This window comes from Larus michahellis, chromosome 3 (assembly GCF_964199755.1).
Source record: "Larus michahellis chromosome 3, bLarMic1.1, whole genome shotgun sequence".
Classification (NCBI taxonomy): Eukaryota; Metazoa; Chordata; class Aves; order Charadriiformes; family Laridae; genus Larus; species Larus michahellis.
The window spans coordinates 67,957,617-67,980,745 of record NC_133898.1 but is presented as its reverse complement, the minus strand read 5'-3'; the positions used below and the strand labels follow the sequence as shown (position 1 = coordinate 67,980,745).

The 23,129-nt window shown below is 43.2% G+C and overlaps 1 protein-coding gene across 3 annotated transcripts in view; it reads right to left on the bottom strand.

The window, feature by feature from the left end:
- The window catches only part of IFNGR1 (interferon gamma receptor 1), a 29,991-nt gene extending 14,194 nt beyond the window's left edge, over nucleotides 1-15,797 (bottom strand). Inside the window, exons 1-6 of one of the 3 annotated variants that reach the window (XM_074580615.1) lie at nucleotides 15,689-15,797; nucleotides 15,503-15,658; nucleotides 4,168-4,282; nucleotides 2,805-2,977; nucleotides 1,238-1,398; nucleotides 334-511 (exon numbers count right to left, since the gene is read on the bottom strand). In XM_074580615.1, coding sequence (XP_074436716.1) covers nucleotides 334-511; nucleotides 1,238-1,398; nucleotides 2,805-2,977; nucleotides 4,168-4,282; nucleotides 15,503-15,587 — 712 coding nt within the window. In that variant the 5' untranslated portion in view covers nucleotides 15,588-15,658; nucleotides 15,689-15,797. Of the gene's footprint in view, nucleotides 1-333; nucleotides 512-1,237; nucleotides 1,399-2,804; nucleotides 2,978-4,167; nucleotides 4,283-15,502 lie in introns of all 3 variants that reach the window. The other 2 variants (XM_074580614.1, XM_074580616.1) reach the window with 2 other exon arrangements.
- Nucleotides 15,798-23,129: the final 7,332 nt, after the last annotated feature.

Genomic DNA, 23,129 nt, shown 5'->3' with positions numbered 1-23,129 from the left:
CTATAATGAAGTAACATTAAGAAGTTTGTAAGAGGTCATCAGAGATATAAAGTCGGGTCACTAGCTGCCTTTGTTCTCTTTAATTTAATACCAATGAAGCATGAAAAGCACCCCAAAAGAGTCAGGATTACTTGAAAATAATACATGATCTTTAAAGGTCTTTAGAACTGTGAAAGTGCATTTGCAAAAGAATGACTATGCTTTCCCTTTTTTTTGTATTCTCCCACAGACATCCAAGTCCTCCCATGGCTATATCAGAACTTGAATACTTAGCTAGAAGAGATCTCTCGTCAGAGTCAGTATGTTCTTATTAAAGTTTTAGAATCCTCTTACTCAATGTCTGCTTGAGAGGAACATAAATGCAGTTTTCTTCTGATGGGGCGCCAAACATCAGATCGTCGTAGAAACTTCCCTTTGCTGAAACACAGTAAGTGGAACCTGGAGCAGTAATTGGGATGTTGAGGCTACATTTATACATCGTACAGTTATCTCCAGGGAACACTTCCTTACTCTGCAAAAAATGAAAGTCACATTATATCATTTGACTCAATACAACAACATAAATGTTACAGTACCTTCCAACACTTCCAAAACTGTTAAAATACTATTAGATGTGGCTCCTACATCATCTATATGCCTTACAAATGTGATGCGAACTTCAGCTATCAGCTTATGAGCTACCTTACGATGTTATACTTGATCAGACCATGGTGCTTGCAGCTAAAGTTTGTGCTGCTCATAGACTATATTTGCATTCCTAGTTCACTTACAAAACTTGTACATGGATGCATATGAAAAAGTAACTGTAAATAAACACACCTACTATTATTTTCCTCAAGTTCACCTTCCATGGTTGTTAAATAAAGTGGTATCAATATCTTGAAATGTAACCTTCTTAAATGAAAGGTCTATCTAGACAAGTAAAAGGGGCACAAGTAAAGTTTCAGCATGTATTTAGAAACAATAGCACAGTTATCATGTAACTCTATCTTGTTTACAGCTAATGCAGTAATCTCATTTTTGTTATAAACATCCATTTGGACAACTAAAACTCAGACCTTCCAGTCACGTATCTCACTGTGACGCACTTGACATTTTAGGGCTTCAGTAGTCCTATGTTATGTTCAACTATTTTCTTGCTATCTGTTGGCTCTGCGTGTCACAGGAGTGAACCCCTTGTTTATGCGTTTAAGGTAAACAAGAATTTTTAATTTGAAGTTTTCACTTTGGAACTTACCTGATTTTTCTTATCCCAAAAAGTCACCATGTACTTGAGCTGTAAGTAAGTTTCTTCCATCCAAGGAAGAAGCTCCACAGATGGGAATGCAGGATGGTAAACATCAACCATGATTTTATCACCGTGCCTTGAGAGATTTAGTTTTGGTGGTCCTATTTTTCCTGCAACATATCGCACCTTTGCAATTAGGCCAAAGCTTTTAACATAACATATGCTCTCTATTGTTAGCTTTCCAAAGTTCATCGGAGATTTGAGAAGAATGACACGTTTATTTCACTGGTGTTAATATTGCACAGCTGCGAGACTTAGAAGTGACAGAGGCATTTGGATACATTCATGAATATGCTTCTAAAATGGAGACAGAGATTGTCCGTGCAGAATTTCACTGTTAAGCAATCCAACTTTCCTATACATAAGCTATAAAAATTCAGTTCACTGACAAAAGAAAAAACTAACAAAGCAATTAAACATATATATGTGAACAAGAACAGAACACAAAATACTGCTGACTAGATCCCACCATAAATTGCACTCAGATAAAAACGATACTGTACTGAAACAAAGGCTATCTGAAAAATCAAAATAAATCGTTATCTTGAGCAACAGTACTTTGGAAGCCTGATTTCCCATGGCAATGGCATCGAATGATCTGACTGAACATACAAGTTTCTTGTTCAATGGGACAATGATTTTGTCTCCCTCCTCCATACATGGATGCCAATCTTCCGCAAACTGTCAAACTCAGCATCATTACCATGGCTTCTGCCCCTTTGTCAAACACTAGAAACCAGCCACTGATTACAACTCATGGGCGTATTGGGTGGGGAGGGAATCATAGTGGAAAACAAAGAGGGACTCCACTTCTTCAGCTCCAGCAATGCAGAAATCCAGCTCTATCTAAAGCATAGCCCAAGTCAGGGAGAATCTCATGGGCAATGTCCTGCCTGAAAGCTATATGTTGAGACTGGAGCAAGTACAAGAGGAAGTGTCTCGGTCTTTCCTGACTCTGTTGTGCCTGCTTTGCACTGCCCACGCAATGCTCAGGGCTGGCCTGGAGTCTAGACACGCAATTTCCTTTTACAACATTGATGTGAAAAACTGATTTCTCCTGAGAGCCCAAAGGATTTATACAAAGAACAAGTAACTGTTAGTTATCCAGCTGCAGCAGACTTCCATAGCTTCTACACAGTATCTAGACACCCAAAGCTGTCAGTAGGTGGAAGTATAAGGTCCACAGCTTCCAGTGGCAGTCTCCTACCTTAAACTGATGTCTAAGACACCAGGCAAGAATATGGAAAGGATGCGCAGAGTGCACCATCAGCGTTTTAAACTTGCCTTTAAAAGTTTTGAAAAAAATGTTCAGGTACCACAGTGACAGGGCTAACAAGTCCCTACTGAGGCAGAACTACAGACATTCCTACTGAACAACCATCATGCTTCATTTCATCTTGGAGTCCTGACTTTATAATATTCCCAAATGAAACACAATACTACTGCAAAAAGGATAATTACTAACTTTTTAAATTTTGGGAAAAAACTACAAGGTTTAGTTTATGATAGAACTTACCACGCTTTTGCAAAATAAACTCATCTGTCTCAACATAGTCAGACTGTTGTGACCCAACAACAGCTTTAACTCGAAGCCAGTGAGAGGCAAAAGGATCATCTATTTCCCTTGAGACATCACAAAAATGAGCCGAAATGTTCACACAAGTTGAGACGATCTTATAGGAACCCAGACTGTAAAACAGATCAAGTAATAGTTATTACAATTTCAATTGCACAATATTGTACAATACACTGCTGTACTGGGCTTGTGTGGCAAGGTTTTGGTAGCAGGAGGAGCTATAGGGGTGGCTTCTGTGAGAAGATGCTAGAAGCTTCCTTATGTCTGACAGAGCCAATGCCAGCCAGTTCCAAGACAGACGCACCACTGGCCAAGGCTGAGCCACTCAGTGACAGCGGTAGCACCTCTGTAATAACATATTTAAGAAGGGGGAAAAAAAAACCCAAAACCTGTGTAATTGCAGCCAGAGAGAAGAGTAAGAATACGAAAGAAACAACTCTGCAGACACCAAGTTCAGTGAAGAAGGAGCAGGAGGCAGTGCTCTAGGCACCAGAACAGAGATTCTCCTGCAGCCCATGGAGGTCTACGGTGGAGCAGATATCCACCTGCAGCCTATGGAGGATCCTACACTGGCGCAGGTGGATGCCGGAAGGAGGCTGCGACCCTATAGGAAGCCCGCAATGGAGCGGAATCCTGGCAGGACGTGTGGCCCAGTGGACAGAGGAACCCATGCTGGAGCAGGTTTGCTGGCAGGACTTGTGACCCATGGGGGACCCACGCTGGAGCAGTTTGCTCCTGGAAGACTTCACCCCGTGGAAGGGACTCCATGCTGGAGCATGTGTGAGGAGCTGAAGAGTGTGAGGGGTCCTTCCACTGAGGAAGAAGGAGCAGCAGAAACAACATGTGATGAACTGACCACAACCACTATTCCCCTTTCCCCTGTCCAGCTGAGGGGAGTGATAGAGTGGCTTTGGTGGGCACCTGGCATCCAGACAGGGTCAACCCACCACAACTGCCTGTGACAAAACATCTGTGAGGGTGACCAAGCACTGGCACGTGTTGCCCAGGGAGGCTGTGGAGTCTCCATCCCTGGAGATATTCAAAAGCCATCTGGACATGATCCTGGGCAACCAGCTCTAGGTGAACCTACTTGAGCAGGGGGGTTGGACCAGATGACCTCCAGAGGTCCCTGACAACCTTAACCATCCTGTTATTTGACAAGTTTTGCCTTAATTTATACTTAGGCAACTTTCACCCTACATGACTTCACCACGTAGAAACAAAGCATTTAGCATGGACTGACTGCTTTTATATGCTTCTAAGAATATCAGGTACAGGAAATGACAAAAGAATAAGAACTTACTTGTAAGGTTTGATTTCCACAATAAAGTGAGGAGTTTCAGACGTAGATGGATACTGCCAATGCAAGGTAGTTTTGAAATTTTCCGATGTTACTTGGATCCCTGTTGGTGAAGGCACTAGAAGAAATAGAACAATTGCATTTTGATAAACAGACTTAGTCAAACTTAAGAACAGCCAAATATATTTCTAGGTTATCAGGAAAAGACAACAAGCTAGAAATGACAGGAAAAGACAGACATAAAAATCATAAATACTGCCCTCCAAATGGACTAGTTTGTCACCAGTATGGACACAGGAGCCCTGCAAGCTGTTCTGTTATTCTTCTCTCCTATAGAGACAGCTTTCTTCCTGTTTACTAACCCATGCCCATATCAGGTTCATAAGCTGTGATGATTATATCCCTATGTTGGTATTATACAGATATAGCAGCAAGACAGATAGTATGAATTTACTAAAGTTAGAGGAGATTAGTCCAGCTCCTGTAGATTTCTCTTGCTCTTCAGAAACCGAAGGGGGGCTGGAAGGATACCAAACCTGCAGTATTAGGGTCTGTGCTCCAGGTGAGTCCTACTGAATCCTACTGTCTCCTGACTCAGCCTTGCAAAAGAAAACAGGCCTGCTTGGAAAAGCCTGGATTACACATGAATTTCTGACAATCCCATTTTACCACTCCAGCAGTATTTTTAGAAAGCTGTGATGATAATAATAAATTACTAAAATTTGTAAGGAATTCAAACACCGAAGCTGTAATGTAGTTTTATATACAGGAAAGCATTCAAAGGACATTTAATAAACAATATCAGAGGTAGCGTAGTAAGCAATGCAAAAACAAAAAGCAGCATCGATAGTTTCCTCATACAGCAAGCTTCTATCCTAAGCACCGACGGTGACAGTAATATTGGGTGAGCAGCTGCAGGGGAAGGAAAGTTACATGATCCTATAACTATTGAAGGGCTGTCACATGGCATTCAAGAGAAGAAAAAGGACACTCAACCAATTTGATTTTAATTGCTGCTACTCAACTTCTCAATGACTGGTTTGGATCCTTAATATTCTATTAATATAATTTTTGTGACAGAACCCATATTTGACCTGCTCTAGACTACTGCTTGTTCACAAAGCAAGTGCTGCAACTTCAATCTGTGATACATTGAGGGAAAGGAAACAATTTTCACATCTTGAGAACAAGACCACAAAGATAACACTCTGCAGAAAGTAACACCGGCTGAGATACACTATTAACCACGAAGACTTGACACACGTAACATACATCACTCTGCAAACGGTGCTGTGGTTTAGTTACGTTTAATATGTACAAAAGTGGTATTTCAGTTATTGGAAAAAGAACACAATCATCACATTCTCAACCACAAGAAAAAAAGGTGACAAGTTGACCGAAGAGGTGTCAAAGCACACAAATGTTACTTCAAATAGTTTTAAGGCATGGTGTAGTCTTACAAAATTTTACTTTTATGTACTATTATACAAATAAAACTATGCTTAACAAAAGAGTGGAAAATGAAATCCCAGAACATATTTGAACAGCCACTAGAAGCTTCATGGCTTTTAATTATGCAATTATATACCACTCTGCTTTCTCCTCCCTCATTCTTCCTTCCATCTCCACATTTTTGTTTTATTTTGGACATAGATAGGGTTGCTATCCTGGATTTCAAGAACACAAACTTTAAGCTACTCAGGGAGCTACTTAGCACTGTCCCCCGGGAATCTGCTTGTAAGGGCTTAGGGACCCATGAACGCTGGCCAGCTTTTAAGCAGCACAGGAGCAGGCAATCCCATGGTGGCATAAGTTAAGCAAGCAGCACATACCGGTGTGGCTGAACAGGGAACTCCTTGTGGAGCTCGGGAGGTAAGAGAAATTGTATGGTATCTGGAAGCAAGGTCAGGCTTCACAGGAAGATTAGAGAGTCATGGTTTGCAGGGAGAAGACACAAAAGGCCAAAGCTGAACTAAAGTTGAAACTAGACAGTGCCATTTCAGATAACAAGAGCAGCTTTTTAAAATATGTTAATAGCAAGTGGAGGGCTAAGGAAAACATTGGACCAGTACTTGTTGAAGACAGTCACCTGACTAATCGGGATGAAGAAAAAGCAGTGGCATTCAATGGAGTTTTTTTGCCTAGTACTGATAGACCTTGGTACACCTGGTCTGTCCCAGGCCCCAAGTGGACCCCAAGTGCCAGATCAGTGACCTACTATTTATGGACACTGAAATTGTAAGGGGACAGCTGTATCAGCTGAATGTTCACAAGTTCATGGGGTCTGATGGGATTCACGCCAGAGCACTTCTGAAGGAGATAGCAGGTGTTACAGTAGGACCTCTCTTGATCACCTAACAAAGGTCTAGGGAGGTCCCTGCTGACTGGAAGCTAGCCAAGACTATTCCAGTTTCCAAGGCAGCCACGAGGGAAGACCCAGGAAACTACAGACCTGTTAGTCTAACCTCAGTACCTGAAAAAATTAGGGAGAAGACCATACCGGGTGCTACTGAAAGACATTTAAAGAACAATACAATCAATATTGTATCAATACAATACAGGCACAGTCAACATGGGTTCACAAAGGGAAAGTCCTGTTTAATTTAATATCCTTCTACGATATGGTCACCCACCGAGTGGATGAAGGGAAGGTGGTGGATGTAGTTTTTCTAAATTTTAGTAAGGCTTTTGATACTGTCCCTCACACCACTCTTCAGGAAAAATTGTCCAACTGTGAAGGCAGCAAGTACCTGGTGCTCTGGGTGAAGAACTGCCTGAATGGCAGGGCTCCAAGGGTTGTAGTGAATGGGGGTGCACCTGGGTGGCAACCGGTCACCAGCGGTGTTCCTCCGGGCTCAATTCCAGGGTCTGTTCTGTTCAGTATTTTTACCAATGATCTGGATGCAGGAGTTGAATGCACCATTAGCAAATTTGCCAATGATACTAAACTGTGAGGTGCCGTTGACTCTCTGAAGGCCTTGCAGAGGGATCTAAATAGACTGGAACACTGGGCAATGATTAACGGGATGAAATTTAACAAGTCCAAACGCTGGATTCTGCACCTGGGATGGAGTAATGCTGGGCACAAGTATAAATTGGGAGAAGAGTGGCACGGAAATGTAATGCTCTGAAGTAGTTGTGAATGCTGAGTGACCCACTAAGTAGATTCTTTTTAGTTCTAGTCAATCCTCCATAGCTCCATGAAAGACTACTCAACCTAATCCTTCGCTCTTCCATCCAGAGATGACTTTTAATGTGCTCCAGTTCTGAGACTACAAAGGAACTAGCAGGAAACAAGCTTTCCTTACAAAAAGACAACTGCCCTCACAAACTATACCCCCATATAAACCACTTTACCAGCCATGAGGAACGTCACCACCAAACACGTCAAGATCTCTGACTGCACTACAAGTTTGCCTTGATCACTTAGAGGAACGAGTTTACACGTGCCGTCAGCTCATCCTTTTCGTCCTCACTTTTAACAACTTCGCTTTCAGTGATCAAGTTAGTCAAAGACTATCCCCCTCTCTGATCTTTCACTCCATATCCTCAAGACAGACCTAAAGGACACCTTTCAGCATGAGCTGAGAAGCTAAAAGTCATAACTCTACTTACAAAAAAAAGTCAGTAAAGAAATAGGTTTATAGCACACCTCTTCTCACCCCATTAACCTCCCCATGTTTCACAGGCCAAGAATTATCTCCCTCTCTTTTTCTAAGGGATGACATGTTTTACTCCTTCTACCACTTCCCTTATTCTTGTCACCAGACATCTTGTCTCTCAAGTGGTCTAACTGATATGTACTAAAGTAAAACGTAAATTGTTCTCAGCTTGTGTTTATTTTTGAGGTTTGCTGGTTCTACTTTAAAGCCAAAGAAAGCCTGAAAGATCATCTCCCTTCTCTAATTACACTGATTGTTTTAATGGAAGACTAGATCTACCTTCGAACCTTGCCTAATCAATTTGAGTGACTGTCGTGGTTTCGCCTCAGACGGCAACAAAGAGCCACGTGCCGCTCGCTCGGGCCTTCCCGATACAGGCAGAATCAGAAGAAAAGGCAAGACTCTTGGGTTGAGACAAAGGCAGTTTAACAGCACAGCAAAGGGAACAGGCAAACAACACCACTAACACGGACAGAGGCGTATACAAACACGATTACAGAACCGCCGCTCCCCGCCCGGACCCGGGACGCCCCCGCCCGCTCCCAGCGGCGACTTCCTGCCCCCTCCCCCGGCAGCTGAGGGCGGGCATGGCTCACATGGCATGGGATACCAGGGAAAACTAACCCTATCCCCGCCGGAACCAGGACAGTGGCCAAGGACCTCACTCTTCCGGTCATTTAGTAATAATACACAGAAACTTAGCGCAAGTGACAGCAGCTTAAGATGCAGAAGCGAGTGCTCAGCATTGCAACAGTTCAGACCGAAGGTCCTCAAAACGGGCACGGAAAATAGATTAGCTTGCAATCACCCATGGAAAGTTTACTTTTAATGCCTTGGTCAGACAATTCTAGTCCCTTTTTTTCAGGTTTGTTATGTCCCCTGCATGCCCCTCCCCAATCAATCAAATGGTCTTAATTGTCCAGCTCGCAGCCCCTTGACTCAGGCTGTCTATCTGACTTCTAATGGTTTCTCCTCCAGACAGCGCAGAGACAGAGCCTTGAGACACCCCAGCCTCAATTCATTCCAGCATCAAGACTACAGACCGCAGAGAAAATTGCAGATTTTCAAAGTGCTAACATCTGATCTTCACAGATGTTAGTTCTGCATCTTGCCAGTTAAAATGCCGTAATACTGTATGTGAATGCTGTTTTACTTAACCCATAATGAAGCATTCATTTTTTAAACATGTTATACCCTGTTCTGCATTGTTCAGCAGGCACAACTGGAGGAAGATGATAGTGGCTAGTGCTGCAATTTTAAACATAAACCTTCTAATTTATAATAAACATAAATGCAGCAACACTCAAGGTGCAAATTCTAACAGTGAGAAACTACGCGTGGAAAAAGTGAGAAGAAAATTGATCAGCAAATCATGTCGTGATGTACGATACAGGACTTTATCAAGTTCTAGTTCGCCTCCAGTTCAAATGCAGTGATTTCCATCTGCAGTTTGCTCCATTCACCCTGCCTTGTCAGGCCGCAATCCTGGCTGCCAGAAAGGCAACAGAGATATCAGCAAGAATTTTTTCCACAGGAATTGAACTGTGTATGTGTGTTGTGGAACAACATAAGAGGAACTTTAGACAGCAGTTCTATGTCCACAGAATAAAGGAATAAAAGACAAAGGCAGGCCAGTCAGGTTTAACTTTTTTTAAGAGTGCTAGAGGAAATTAAGCATGCTAATGATTTTGAGGATAAAGAACTGGAATGTTGGAAAGCAAAGGTAGGAGTAAGGTAGGGGTAAAAGCAAACACAAGCATGACCACAGGGGACCTAGAAGTTAAGCATTTAATAGAGAACAGACATGGGAATGCAACTGCACAGTTTATCTCAGCAGACTCATGCCTGCACGGGTTTGTAACCAACATACATAAATATTCACATTTCTGAGTTATTTGGTCAAATACAAACAATCCAGACCAACTATAGCTCCCATACTGGTGGCTAAGACCACAGCAGGTGCGACTAGTGTGGTGTGTATGTATATCTATAATCAAATATGTTCTCAATGTGCAATTACCTTAACAAATGTATTTAAGTTTTGGAAACATTCACATCTCCAGCAAACTTGCATAGCAGACAGGAAGGAAATACACGTGGGAGGAAATTAAAAACCAAATGTCACCAAAAGACACTTTTTTTACTGCAAATATCTGCTGCTTGGTTTCAGGCTGATAAGAAATAAGGGTGTTTTTTTCAAAGTAACAGGAACAACTGCACCTAGTTGCATCTTCTAAGACTAAGGAAGATAACTCACAGAAATAATCCACTAGTTGCACACAATGTATGATACAGTTCTGCTTCAAAAGCATCCATCAAACCAGAAAATGCTTGCTTGTACCTACAAGACAAGTCTAACTTGTCTTGTTTTGTACATTCACTTCCCCAGGTCAAAAACACCCCACTGCACATCTTCCACAATCTCAGCAGGGTCAGACACACGCAAACTGAGAAAGATTTGTATACTGCTTGAAATTAGACTATGTTGTTCACTATGTAAATGCTCCTGAACAATACTACCTATGGAAAGCACTCGTGAAACACAAGCTTGGAGCAGCTATATATTCAATAAAATCTATTTTTAAAGCATATACAGAAGGACTTGGTTGTTTTTTTAATATATGTTGATGCCCTGCCTGTTCATTGAGCCTCAGCAATGCGTTGTCCAACAGCAAAACTTAAATCAATGAACTGGAGAATGGGACATTTCAGAGACGTAAAAATGAGACAGCCTGCATACTGATGTTTGTATCTTGTGCAACACCACAGTTCCTTCTCTCATTCTGGCAGAGGCCACAAGGCATTACTGTACACACAGAGACTGTTCACGGAAGCGCAATTTAACTGGAAGTGCAATACTATAACAAAACAGGGCCTGATGAGTCCACAATGCAGACTCTATAGCACAGCTATCTGAGGCACCAATGGCTTAAAGAACCACAGAGTTCACTCAATTTGCATGTGCCTATTAAACATCATTTAGGCACTGAAATACAGGTTGAAAGCTTAAAAAGGCAAACTGTGGAAAAAAAAAAAACCCAACTAAGTAAAAACATCTTTTGAAAGTCTACTGCTTTTCTGGATTTCCATGAAAAACAAACAAATCCTTATAATCCCTACGTGACACATCATAGGAAAACAGTTTTAAGCCATTTCAATAGGCCAAGAGGGACGACAGTTTGAACTTTGCTGTGGACTCATGCCAAGTGTGTAACTCGTCATTTAGCCTGTTAAAAGACAGACAGATACAATGCTAATAGATCAGTCCCTTCTGGGACCCTGACTGGGAAAACGGTGTGCCTTCCTTACACCAGCCCTGTGCTCCCTCTGAGCTCATGTATCCACTTTAACTGCACCCAGGAAGGGTAGCAGCTTTGGTGACTTCACAAACGCAAAAAAGTGATGCTCCTTAGCTTTCACCACCACTGGGAGACACGGGAAAAAAAGATCAGATAAATCTGCACTACTTGAGAATGCTTCCGCAGGACTCTGCAGAATGGAAAAACAAAGAAAAAAGAAAAAAAATAAAGGCGGCAAAAAGGCAGCCAATACCCTGAAAAATGGATGCAGAGAGTAATAAGTCTGTGCTAAGGGTGAAAAATAGCACATAAAAAGAATTTAATCTGGTCCTGAAAAGCTGCATTTCCTTCTAGAATGGTCCTCTTTAATCATTTAGAGCCTTACTTCAATCTGTTCTGAATCAAACAAAATCAGCCTGTATTAAAGCAGTGTACAGGCACCTGGGAGCTAGAAGAGAGCTAGAGGAACTGCAGGACAGAATTTCAGCAGGAAGGGGTCGGCATTCAGCACAGGCTTCAAGAGCACCGAGCATGTGCCACGGGGAGAAATGGGAAGTGACTGCCAGAGAGAGGGCTCCATCCACTGCCGCGGGGGCAGCACACCCAGCTTAGAATCCATCCATCTCTACCCTGCGCTCCTGGCAGGCCAGGCAATAAAGACAAACAGCCCAGTTCCTGCTCTTGCCAGACTGCTGGAGGGGAGGCTGGCTTCAGCAGGGAGCTCGACAGACCGGCAAACACCAAGCAGCAAGGTGCTTAAGAATTTTGTTCCTGCTAACCGCCCGGCCTTCTTCTAAGTGACAGCAGCCACATAGCATACGTGGAAGGGTTTGCATGTGCTTGCCTTTAGCTGCTTTCATTCATCCCTCCAAAAGAAACCCAGGACATGCATGTCTCTTGTAATGCTGCTCCTATAGCTCGATGGTACTTCCTTAACAAAGTTATTAAAAACAAGCTTAAATTAGTGCATGTAACAGCAATTCCATGCAGAATGTTCTACCAGAAGTTCTCAAAAGATCCTACATTCAAAAAGGAAACTGCACTCAATTTACAAATGAAGGAAGTACATAAACCAGGGGTAAAATTTAAAACCATTAATTTTTTAAATATTTAGTGAAATGAACTTAAATTATTTCACAGGAATCAGGAATAAACACTATACACAGTATTTAGTGCATTTTTACAGCTTCTATTTACAACAGGTTTTTACTTTCTTAGGGCTCACAGTTTTGACATTGTTCCATGGAGCTTTTAAAATCATTTATGATAAAAATCTCCACAAGGTGGTACGCTGTAATAAGAGGAGTGGCAGACCTAGATCATCATCTTCAGAAAAATACAGTAAGTTGGACAAGATAGACATTTTAAGAACTGCTGTAATAACAGAAACTAAATATTGTGTTATCTATTTTATGACCATTCTTCCCTTTTGTTATAGCTGAGAAGTCATTATAATAGACGATATCTAAATACAACACTTTCTATCATCAGCAATTCATTTTTCTTTGCAGCTGGACAGACAACTGCTATGACTGCCAATAATCTGAACCACAAAAGAACAAATCAAGACTACCAAGATCATCACACACAACAGAAAGTCAGCTGCAAAAATGAAGTACACACATCTCCTTGGAAATCTGGCTTTCAATGTGCAAGAAGCACATGAACTACTGTCAGTGCCTCCAAATCTTCTACTACGATAATCTTGACTAGGGAGCTCCTCTTCCAGGATACTTAAACGCAGACTGAGAGTTCCCATCAGCAAGTGCCCAGTTCCTCTGATGAGTCACAGGCCCACCTATGCAGACACGATACACACCCAGCTGTAGGAAACATAGGGGGTGTTCAGCTATCCAGACAACTGTTGTTCGGTTGTCTGGCTCTTCTAAGGAAAACTGTGTCCTACTAGCGAAGATGATCAGGTATTTCCTCATTACACAGTGGGCCTTGAGGTATGTACACTGGCATGCTGAAAACCCTACTAAGACTTAAGAAAAAAAAATAATCAATGTATCATTGCAAAGGAAAGCATTATAAACATGCTTCAGAACTCCCCTTCTACTTTCATCCTTCCACTGTAAGCCAGCACGTCTGCTTCCACCAATGTAATAATGAAGTAAGGACATGGTATTAGTCTGTCACTACAGATGCAACCAGCATTTTCATTCAGCTAATACACATCAATATCTATTAGAATTCCCTTCATCATGTTTTTGTTCACTAAAAATCTAGGGTTTTGCTTAAATGATGAAGCCTCTGAAGGGTACGGTTATAGAGGCTGCGGCCAACCCGAGTGCAAGTCACCAGGAAAGCTCTGCTTTTGTTTTCAAAGCACAGAATCACAGACTTGTAAGGGCTGGAACGGACCTCTGGGGATCATCTAGTCCAACCCCCCTGTCAGAGCAGGGTCACCTAGAGCAGGTTGCACAGGAACGCATCCAGGCAGGTTCTGAATGTCTCCAGAGACCTAACTCAGAAGTATATTCTGCTCCTTTCACCTGAGGGTTTGCTGCACTCACATGCAGAGAAATGAGCTTTTTGCTTCTAGGCAGCTTGGCACATCAGCTACACCACTGCACTGTAGTCTTACACGGAGCTAACTGTTCTGCTGGTCTTGGCTGGATTACAGCAGGTTTTTTTTTTACAACAAGTGATTTACCGGTATTGTATTTTTACCTTAAAATTGCTAAATACAATGTAAAAGTAGCATATTTTATTAGCAATAAAAGCATGCCCTTAGAAGGGGTGAAGTCAAACCTTGAAAGACAGTATTTAACATACCAATCCTCCTTACAGCTAAAATGTGAAAAAAAAGGAGCTTCCCTGACCCACCAAGTCAAACAAACCGGACACTCCAGTTGTAAACTACCAAGGGACAAGTCAGCACGCAGATTACCATTTTTACTATTCCTAGTCCACACCAGGTAAACCTAAACAGTCTTCCAAACTTCCAAGTGGTGTAGCCCATCCCCAGGGGCAACTGAGTTCAGTCATTCCACCTGGGGATGGATCTAAACTGCATGAAGTCCCACTGAAACCGCACTATGCAGTTGCAGAATCCAAGGAGCCTGGAGACATAAACAGTGTTTCTGTCACCAACTGCAAGCAGCATTTTAGGTAAATGGATTTTTTTTGGCAAAGCCCAGGAGAGTACTGCTACATTTATGTAATGTGTGGACATACTTCCTATTTCAAGCCCTTTCATCAAGCTCACAATATTGTTAAAAACAAAACACACATTCTCTTTTGACCTGAGCAATTAGACAGCAGCCTCAGGTTTTAATAAGCTGTTCCAGTCTGAAGTGAAACTTGTAAACCAAACTTGAGTACTTCTTTCATGATTTACTTGCAATGACTCTGCCCAAACAGAGCCAAAACTCTGTTCTTTGCTGGCAGGCCACCCCTCCTCCCCACCAGCGCTCGGCTGAAAGGTGCCCCCACACCTTGGTCAAGGTCATGATCCCGGTGCCTTGTTTGGACTGCCTGGTCGCGCGCTCTCCTTCTTTGCTGTGAAATTCCCAGTTTCTCTGCTTTTTCTGACAAACACATTTATAAGGCACAGTGAGGCAGGCCTGTTCTAGGCCCACCCCTGATCTCGCTTTACGTGACAAAATGCACAAACGCCCAAGGTTTAGATTGGATATTAGGAAAAGTTTCTTCACTGAAAGGGTTATCAAGCATTGGAACAGGCTGCCCAGCGAAGCGGCGGAGTCGCCATCCCCGGAGATATTCAAAAGACATGTAGATGTGATGCCGAGGGACATGGTTCAGTGGTAACTTGGCAGCGCTGGGTTAACGGTTGGACTTGATGATCTTAAAGGTCTTTTCCAACCTACACGCTTCCGTGATTCTGTGGCTGATATAGCCACCTTACCGTAAAGGACGGTCACCATTAATTACAGGTGCGGTAACATCAGGGGTTACACCCGTAACAATCACCCGTCAGCAGAGTGACGCTCCCACACGCGCCGACGGCGCTGTGTCACCAGAACTGATTTGCATGTCAGTAAGTCGCTTCCACGGCAAGGCTTGACTCCGAGAGCCGAGAGGCAGCTCTGCCGGCACCGGCTCGCCCCGGCGGGGCAGCCCGGCACAGCCCCCGGCGGACGGGGGGAGGCTGAACAAAGCGGGACGCGGTTCCCTGCCCGCCGGCCGGCCGCTTCTCGCTCCCCAGCCGGCAAAGTGGGACCCGCCGCTTCCCCTCCATCTCCCGGCGGGGAGGGCGGCGGCAAGGACGCGGCGCCGGGGGCCCCACGGCGGCTCCCGGTCACGAACGGCTCCAGGAGCCTCCGACAGTTCCGGGCCCGCCGCCCCCCCTCAAGCCTGCCCGCCCGTCCGCCCGCCCGCCCGTCCCATCCCGTCCCCCCGTCCCGTTACCTGCGGGCGGCTGCTCCCCGCGGGAGGCCTCGCTCCGGCCGGCTGCCACCACGGCAAAGGTCAGGAGGGCCCGAAGCACCTGCATGGCGCCCGGCGGCGGTTGGCGGGGGGAGGTGGAACCGCCCCGACTCGTACTCCTCCACCGCGCTCCGCTCCACCGCGCTCCGCTCCGCTCCGCTCCGCTCCGCTCCCCTCGCCTCGCCTCGCCTCAGCTCCGGCGCCTGCGCGCTGCGCTCTCGGCGGCCACGGCCGGGAAGGAGCTGGCGGGTCCCGCCCCCGGCAGGGAGGACGGACGGGCGGGCGGTGTCGGGTCGGGAGGAAGCCCGGCGGGTCACTGCCGGGCGGCCGGAGGCGGGGGAGCGGAGGCCTGAGGGGCGGGGCGCCGGCAGTGGGGGCGCCGGCAGTGGGGGCGCCGACCCGGCGGGGACCTGAGGCCTGAGGGGCCGGGCGGTGGCAGTGGGGATGTTCGCCTGCGCGATCCCCTGGCTCTTAATTTTGTGTTCTGTTTTTGTTTTAAGTGCCGATACGGAGTGATAGCCTGCCAGCCCCAGCCGCTGAAAAAGCATCGTCCTCCTTCTTGATATTTTGGGCCTTCCGCTCTCCCCTCATTTCTTAAAAAACGCAAAGCGTTCATCTTGTGGAGTATTTCAGAAACAGTACTTTGAATTCACACATGTAGAGGGCTCCTAATTTATGCTGAGAGGTGGATTTTATTCTTTCTTGCAGGTAACCTGAATGTATACGCACTGTAAAAAAAAAAAAAACATCATGAAGTGCTGCCAAGCACAATGGAGACGGCAGCTTTTTCTGCCCTCCTGCTCCGACGTCTCCCACCCAGAGTCCCAATGCCAGATAATTCTGCACCTTAACCATTCAACCTTGAGGCCACCATGGGCCAGATGAGAAAGATACAGAAGAAACCTCCCCAGCTGTAAGGAGGATATAGCAGCCTTTTAAGCTCGTGTCAGAGATTCTGCAAATAACTGTTTTTCCAGACCTAAAATGGAGGCAGCTTGAGGGATGCTGCACACCCACGCTTCTTCCCAGGCTTTCAAAGAGACAGAAAGGAAGAAACAGAGCTACTTGCCAGAGACATTATGCTTCCCCTTTGTCTTGCCTCACTTGGAAAAGTAATTTAAACTGCTCCCTTGCCTTTATTTCCTGTCCCAAACTTGGTCCCGCTTCCTGGAGAATGGTGTGGAGGAATTGCTTTTCTTGCTACCTGCCATTTGCATTTGCAAAACCGAGGAGACAGCATGATCTGCTGCACAGGAGGGAATGAGTGAGCGAGGAGAGGGGAGATTGCAAGCCAGCGCTGGATGCTGAAGAAAATACCCCACTGGTACGGTCTCAGAAATGGTGTCCCCACAGGTGATGAGGTGGTGCTGTGGGGTGTAGTGTCAGCATGGGTTAGAGAGCCAACATCTCCTCCCAGCTGCACTAAGGCTGACGAAAATGGATCGTGAAGCAATGCTTACGTTATGTAGCAACACTACATTCAGAGGCTGACCTTTGTGCTTCATGAGAGCGCAGTCATGAGCCTCACAACCAACAAGTACATAACTGTCTTGATTGAAATATTGGCTGCTCACTGGCATGTGGATTTTAACTTCCTGAATGGTGGCATGCTTTCATAATATTTTTTAACATATAATGCTTTTTCTAGCACATAATGGTAGGATGAGAGGAAACGGCCTCAAGTTGCACCAGGGGAGGTTTAGATTGGATATTAGGGAAAATTTCTTCACCAAAAGGGTTGTCAAGCACTGGAACAGGCTGCCCAGGGAAGTGGTTGAGTGACCATCCCTGGAGGTATTTAAAAGACGTGCAGATGTGGTGCTGAGGGACATAGTTTAGTGGTGAACTTGGCAGTATTATGTTAACATTTGGACTTCATGATCTTAAGGGTCTTTTCCAACCTACATGATTCTATGATTCTAAGGTTGAAATGGTATTTTACACAAAAGTAAGCAAAAACAAGGAATCACCAGCCCTGGATAGAGGTTAGATATTCTGACAGTCATATCAAGGGCTGACAGTGTGCCTTAGGTAGATGTGACATCAGCAGAGCTTAGGAAGGTAAGAGTTTTTTTATGACAATACTGTACAGAGTTGACGGAAGATTATGAAAGGTGAAAACAAAGAATAAAAGTTAAGTCAGCTCTCTACAGAGAAATTAATGAAATGTAATTTCAGTTATGAGAGCTGTCCCCGGCACACCTTCTGCGTGTGCCACCAGAACCCGTGTAGACAGCTTCTGGCAGGGGCTGCTCTCACTGTGCAGCCAGCGGAGTCCCTCCCTACCAAAACTTACTAAAATTTTTCCTTGTCTTGAATTGTTACACGTCGTAAAAGAAAACAAAAAATTTGGCCATTGTCATGTGAAGTATTTTGTGACTTCCTCCTTTGCACTCACTTCCACGCTCAGCCCAAGTGGTGGTCACATGCCTCTCTGTGAGAAAGCTCTTGACAAGATAAACAACTTCTCACATTGTGGGACAAGTTTCCGCAGCCTTTTGCTTGCTTGTTTGTTTGCTTGTTTGTTTTTTAGCTGTCAGTTCCTTTTGTCACAGAGTTCTTATGCCAGACTTCATGTGCATGTGCAGTAGCGCTCCTTGGGGTTTTGCTGTCCTTGCAGAAATAGGTACAGGATCTTCAACTTGTCTGAAATGCCTACTCCTCTGATTCATCATGGCAGTCACTGCAGTTTCCTACATGCTTTCTCACAAACCAGTCTATGTTCCGGACCTTCAGAGTTTTGGCTTTGAAATACTGATCAAGAAACTAAGGTAGATACAGTATCAGTGTGGGAAGGAGTTTGGAGCCCGTATGAGGCTGTGTAAGAACACTCTTAGGAAAGGCATGTTTCAAAGGTAGAGCCACCTTTTGTTCAAATGCTATTACAAAGAGAAATCACAGACACAAAGAAGTTATCTCTAAACAGAGCTTTCCCCCAGCGATTAAAAGCACCAGCTGTGTTCACCACTGCCCCCAAAAATTAAAAACAGTGCTCATTAGTGATCATTTAGCTTCTATACATCCCTTGAATCTGTCAGGAAGTTCAGTGATCTTCTCATACAGACTTAGGTTAAAAATACATTTTGATCTTTCAGGAGTGTGGCTCCTAACTCTCTAGAAGTCATTTCAAATTTTTGCCCATTTTGATTCTCCTCAGTTAGCCATTCTTTCCAAATCCACGGTTCCAGGTATCAGAGAACTGACGCAAGGAGACCTGAAGCAGTCTAAGCTGTGCTCTTATCAGAGACTTCTATCACTTGTTCCCAAAATGAAAGAAAATGGTCCACTACCCAGGAAATTACCTATATCCTAGGACTGAAACTCTTTTGAATGTGCATGCTGTGTATCCTGTAATTACTCTTGCACTGAAACCTGAAGGAAATAGATAAAAAAGCCCCATGGAAATCATGGTATCACCAAATGCTGTTACTGGTCTAGCAGCAGCTGACTCGGGTGGTGACCTCTCCAGTAGAGCAGCAGCAGCAGCAGTAAACACTACTTAGAAGCTGACCACCAAATCAAAGACAACAGGTTTATTTGAGCCTGAGGAAGGTACCTGCCTGAATCGTAAGGTAAAAGAAAACAGAGTGGTAGCAAGGATAGAAGAAGATGGGATTGTGAGATTATGATCAAGTCTCTAAAAAGCTGCAGTGTTTTCAGTGTGACACCTGCTGTAGCTGCCACATTGGCAGATGACCTCTCATGCTCTGTTACTTGTGTTTGTCTAATGCATGTGTGACTTGATATGCATCCTGAGATAAAGCTAGCGTAATGGACAGTAATGCAGACCAGCTTCTGCATGACAGCTCGTCCGCTTTCAGGCTCGGAGAGGTCCCTGATGGTTTGGGACGGAAAGGAGAGTCATTAACCTTCATCAGTAAAAGGAGAGGGCCTAAGTTTAGTTGGAGCTTTGAATGAGGTAAAAGAAGGAAAACCAGGAGCTTCTTACTTTCTTAAATATATTTGAACATTCTGAAACCCTTAACAAAAGAAAAAGCTAGAGACAATTACTGCATTTGGGACATGGGTGGTTTGTTTTGTGGGTTTTTTTTTCTGTTTGGTTTGTGTGTTTTTTTCTCCTAATGCTGTAGTCTTTTGTGCATTATACATGAAGTTATAGTGCAACCCTTTACTGTGTGTTAGTGTAGTTGCTGGTCACATCCCCAGATACAGGTCTGAGTAAAAGGCTAACCATTTTGCTTGGCAAAAATAGCACTGTTACAGAAATGAGATTAGTCTACTCTTTTGGTTAAGAGGTAAGGAAGGGATATCTAAGTGTTTCCTTCCCTGAGCACGGGAAAGAAAAGCACGATAAACAAAATCATGGTGCAGACAAAAGCTCTGTGCAATGCCTTTGTGAACTTCTGTATGTTTACATCTGGCTTAGACCTCGTAAAAGTTCAATTGTAGACCAGAGAGATTGTATCCTCTATAACTTTCTGGAAAACAGTGCCATTAATCTGGGTGCAAAAATGTCTTCTGATAAAGAGTTCCGCCTCATAAAACAGGCTAGCACATTAATCAGAAGCAGCACATTAATCTCAGAAGAAAAAATGTTGGGTCCTTCGGCTGCCTTCAGTAATCCAATGTCTCTGTCTGATGGGGAACATGCCATGTAAAATAATCGCCAAACATTAGCTATGTTTTAGAGATACTGCATATAGTGCCTTTAAAGACATATAATTATTCTATTATGCAAATCAATCTTACACAGACCACACTTGTTTGACAGACTACTGGGGACAAACTAAAGAATGGAAATTGCCTGTTTTGTTGAATGTTATGAATTTCTAAAAAGCATTTTAATGGCATGAACAAAGTATCACAATAGGAGATACTGAAATTCTGCATGATGCCTAGTGATTAAAAATTCATAGCAGAACCATCATGTATAGTCAGGATAAGCATTAATCAATGCAATCCAAATTAAGTGTTGTTTCTTGTAACTCTATGCGGGGACTATTCAAAAGCAGAATGGAATTATAAATAATGAGGAGGTCTGAGGATGGACACAGATACTTTCAACAATACGTGTAATACAAAATAAGATATTTTATGAGAAAAAAAGGAAGAATATTTAACATTTGCAGCGTCTTTCCAAATGTAGCAACAATGCTTTTTTACCTTAACCCTTTGTTAGATATAATTTGTTGGTTTTATGCTTCTGCTGTTAAAAAAGAACTACAGCACATTTGATAAATTAGTGGTGGGTCAGGAAACTGGCACATGACCTGAATCCAGAACAAACACTTGGTCTTTATTCTATACAATAATTTATTGTGTTCGGAAACTTGCTGTTATTGAGCTGTGTGCTAATTAAGAAGACTGTGGGCAATGGTATCACTTTTTTTTTTGGTCAGTTATCAGTTGGAAGTATGTTGAATTCAGCAGAGACAGGGAAATATCAATTCCATCATTTGAGGAAACAGATAGATGCCTTCTGCAGCACTGCACTGGGCTGCTCACCACTGTCCCAAGGGGACAAATACAGCCAGTAACAGGTGCTGAAAGGAGCTACTCTGATCAACAGTTGAAAGCACGTATCCTCTCTTCTGAGAAGAGGCTAAAAATGCTTGTCTTGTCTAGTCTGGTAAAAGAAAAGGCTGAAAGGGCAACTTCTCCTCTCTATAAACAGGTTCAAGCATGATTCACGATTCAAGCAGTCTCAGGTATCTAAACCAAAAGGTGAAATTTACACAAAATCACAAAGTAGAAAAAGTTCCTGTCTGAATTAAGGCTGAAAACTAGAAGGTGGTTTCTAATTTTCACAAGGTTAGAGCTTGGAACAGTTTCCTGGTGAGATTAATGTGAATAAAAATTTGGTTAGTTTTAATAAAGGATATGATCATTTAAGAAAGAAATTACTTAACAAGACTACCTGCTATAGCAGTGAAAAGTACTCTGGTAATCTATCTGGATTACTAGTGAACTAAAGAATGTATGAAAATATTAGCTGCTGAGAATATTTTATTTTAGAGTGTATTTTTCTTGTGAAGTATATTATTTATATCCTCTCAACCTTTTTTTTAAGATTTTGTAGGACAAAAATCAAACCATACCCCCATAGAGAAAAAATCTTGTGTCAGAACTTTGAAATAGTACTGCCAAAAGCAGAATAAAACCTGGTGAAAGGAGAAAAAACTCCACTCGATTTCATAAGGAATCTTTCTGATTTCTACTGGCCATGGGTTTCATTTGTAATCATATCGAAACAAAATGCCCGGCAGAGCCACACACAGACTAGGCAGTTCAAAGATCTGCCACAATACTGACCATAATAAGATTAATAAATTAATGCATACATCCACTGTATCAACTTCAGTCTAAGAAATCAGTTGTTGAAAACAAAAATGTCAAGAATGTTTTAGATTTTGTAAGACTAAATTAATTCACTTTCATAGTACATGAGACTGGTGTGTAACGAACTTACATAGCACACTGTAGAACGTAAGTATAGTATAATGATATGCAACAAACAGGCAGCTAACCAACCAATTAGTAGTTTGTGTGATTCTGTTTTCCTGAACTTTTCTACAGTTCTTTATGTTTTCCCTGAAAAGCAGCATGAAACATTGGTGATTTTCTTTTACTGGGAGGAGGGCCATATACAGCCAAGGAGTTCAAAATCACCCCTAAGCCAGGAAACAAGGAGGATCTCTGAAATGATGTGTAAAGATAAAATCAGATAAAAACATTTCACTTAAAAGTGTAAAACTGTCAGGAACATACAGGTACGGTTTGTCCAGATTATACAGGTATCGTTTTTTTAGTGCCTTTTCTCTGAACTACTGATGTTTAATTGTAAATAATCAGTTTTGCAGGAAAGGCAGTGGGAGATAGAGATCACAGAGGGCCGTGTGTGTGCTGCATATTTAAGAAAACCCGGCTGTGATAGGCAAAACCACTATGTCTGCATTTCAGTGCAAATAGAATGATCTTGAAAACCATGTTGAAGAGCAGCTGACCACACACATGGACTATTTCACAATTTGGTTCCCTAACCATTCTGTTCCCAAAGCAAAAGAGAATGCTGTTGTTTGGGCAAATCTTTGAACCTACATTGTTCGTGTGTTGGAGACAAAACTACCTACAATTACATCAGAAAATCACGTGCAGCTCTCTGTTCTCATCCAAAGCATCTATTTTTTATGGAAGTCAAGCAGGAAGAATAAAAAAAAAGTTCTTCAGACATCTTAGATAAGAAGTGGACCTTTGAGCTTTGTTTCAGTACGAGTATTCAGTATATGGGTGTGTACATCCGTAAAAACACTTGCAGATCCACAAGCATACAGAACAGATGATTGTAGAAAAGCAATTATTCTTGGCCTGATGATCTTAATTAGGGTAGTTATTTTCTACTCTCTCTATAACCATCCAATGAATAAAAAGGGAAGATGAACACAGAAAAATTGCAAGTCAGATGCACAAATCGCTAGTTCCTCCTGCTGTCTGGAAGGGATGCAAGGTGTTAAGGGATGTTAAGAGAGTGATCGCCTCCTCCAGATAATACCTTGGCTTCAAAAGCACCCACAGCTAGGGCTCACATAAAATACGGACAGCAAAGTGTCCCCCTCTGGGGCTGACAAAGGCGGAAGGTGACTAGTGCAGG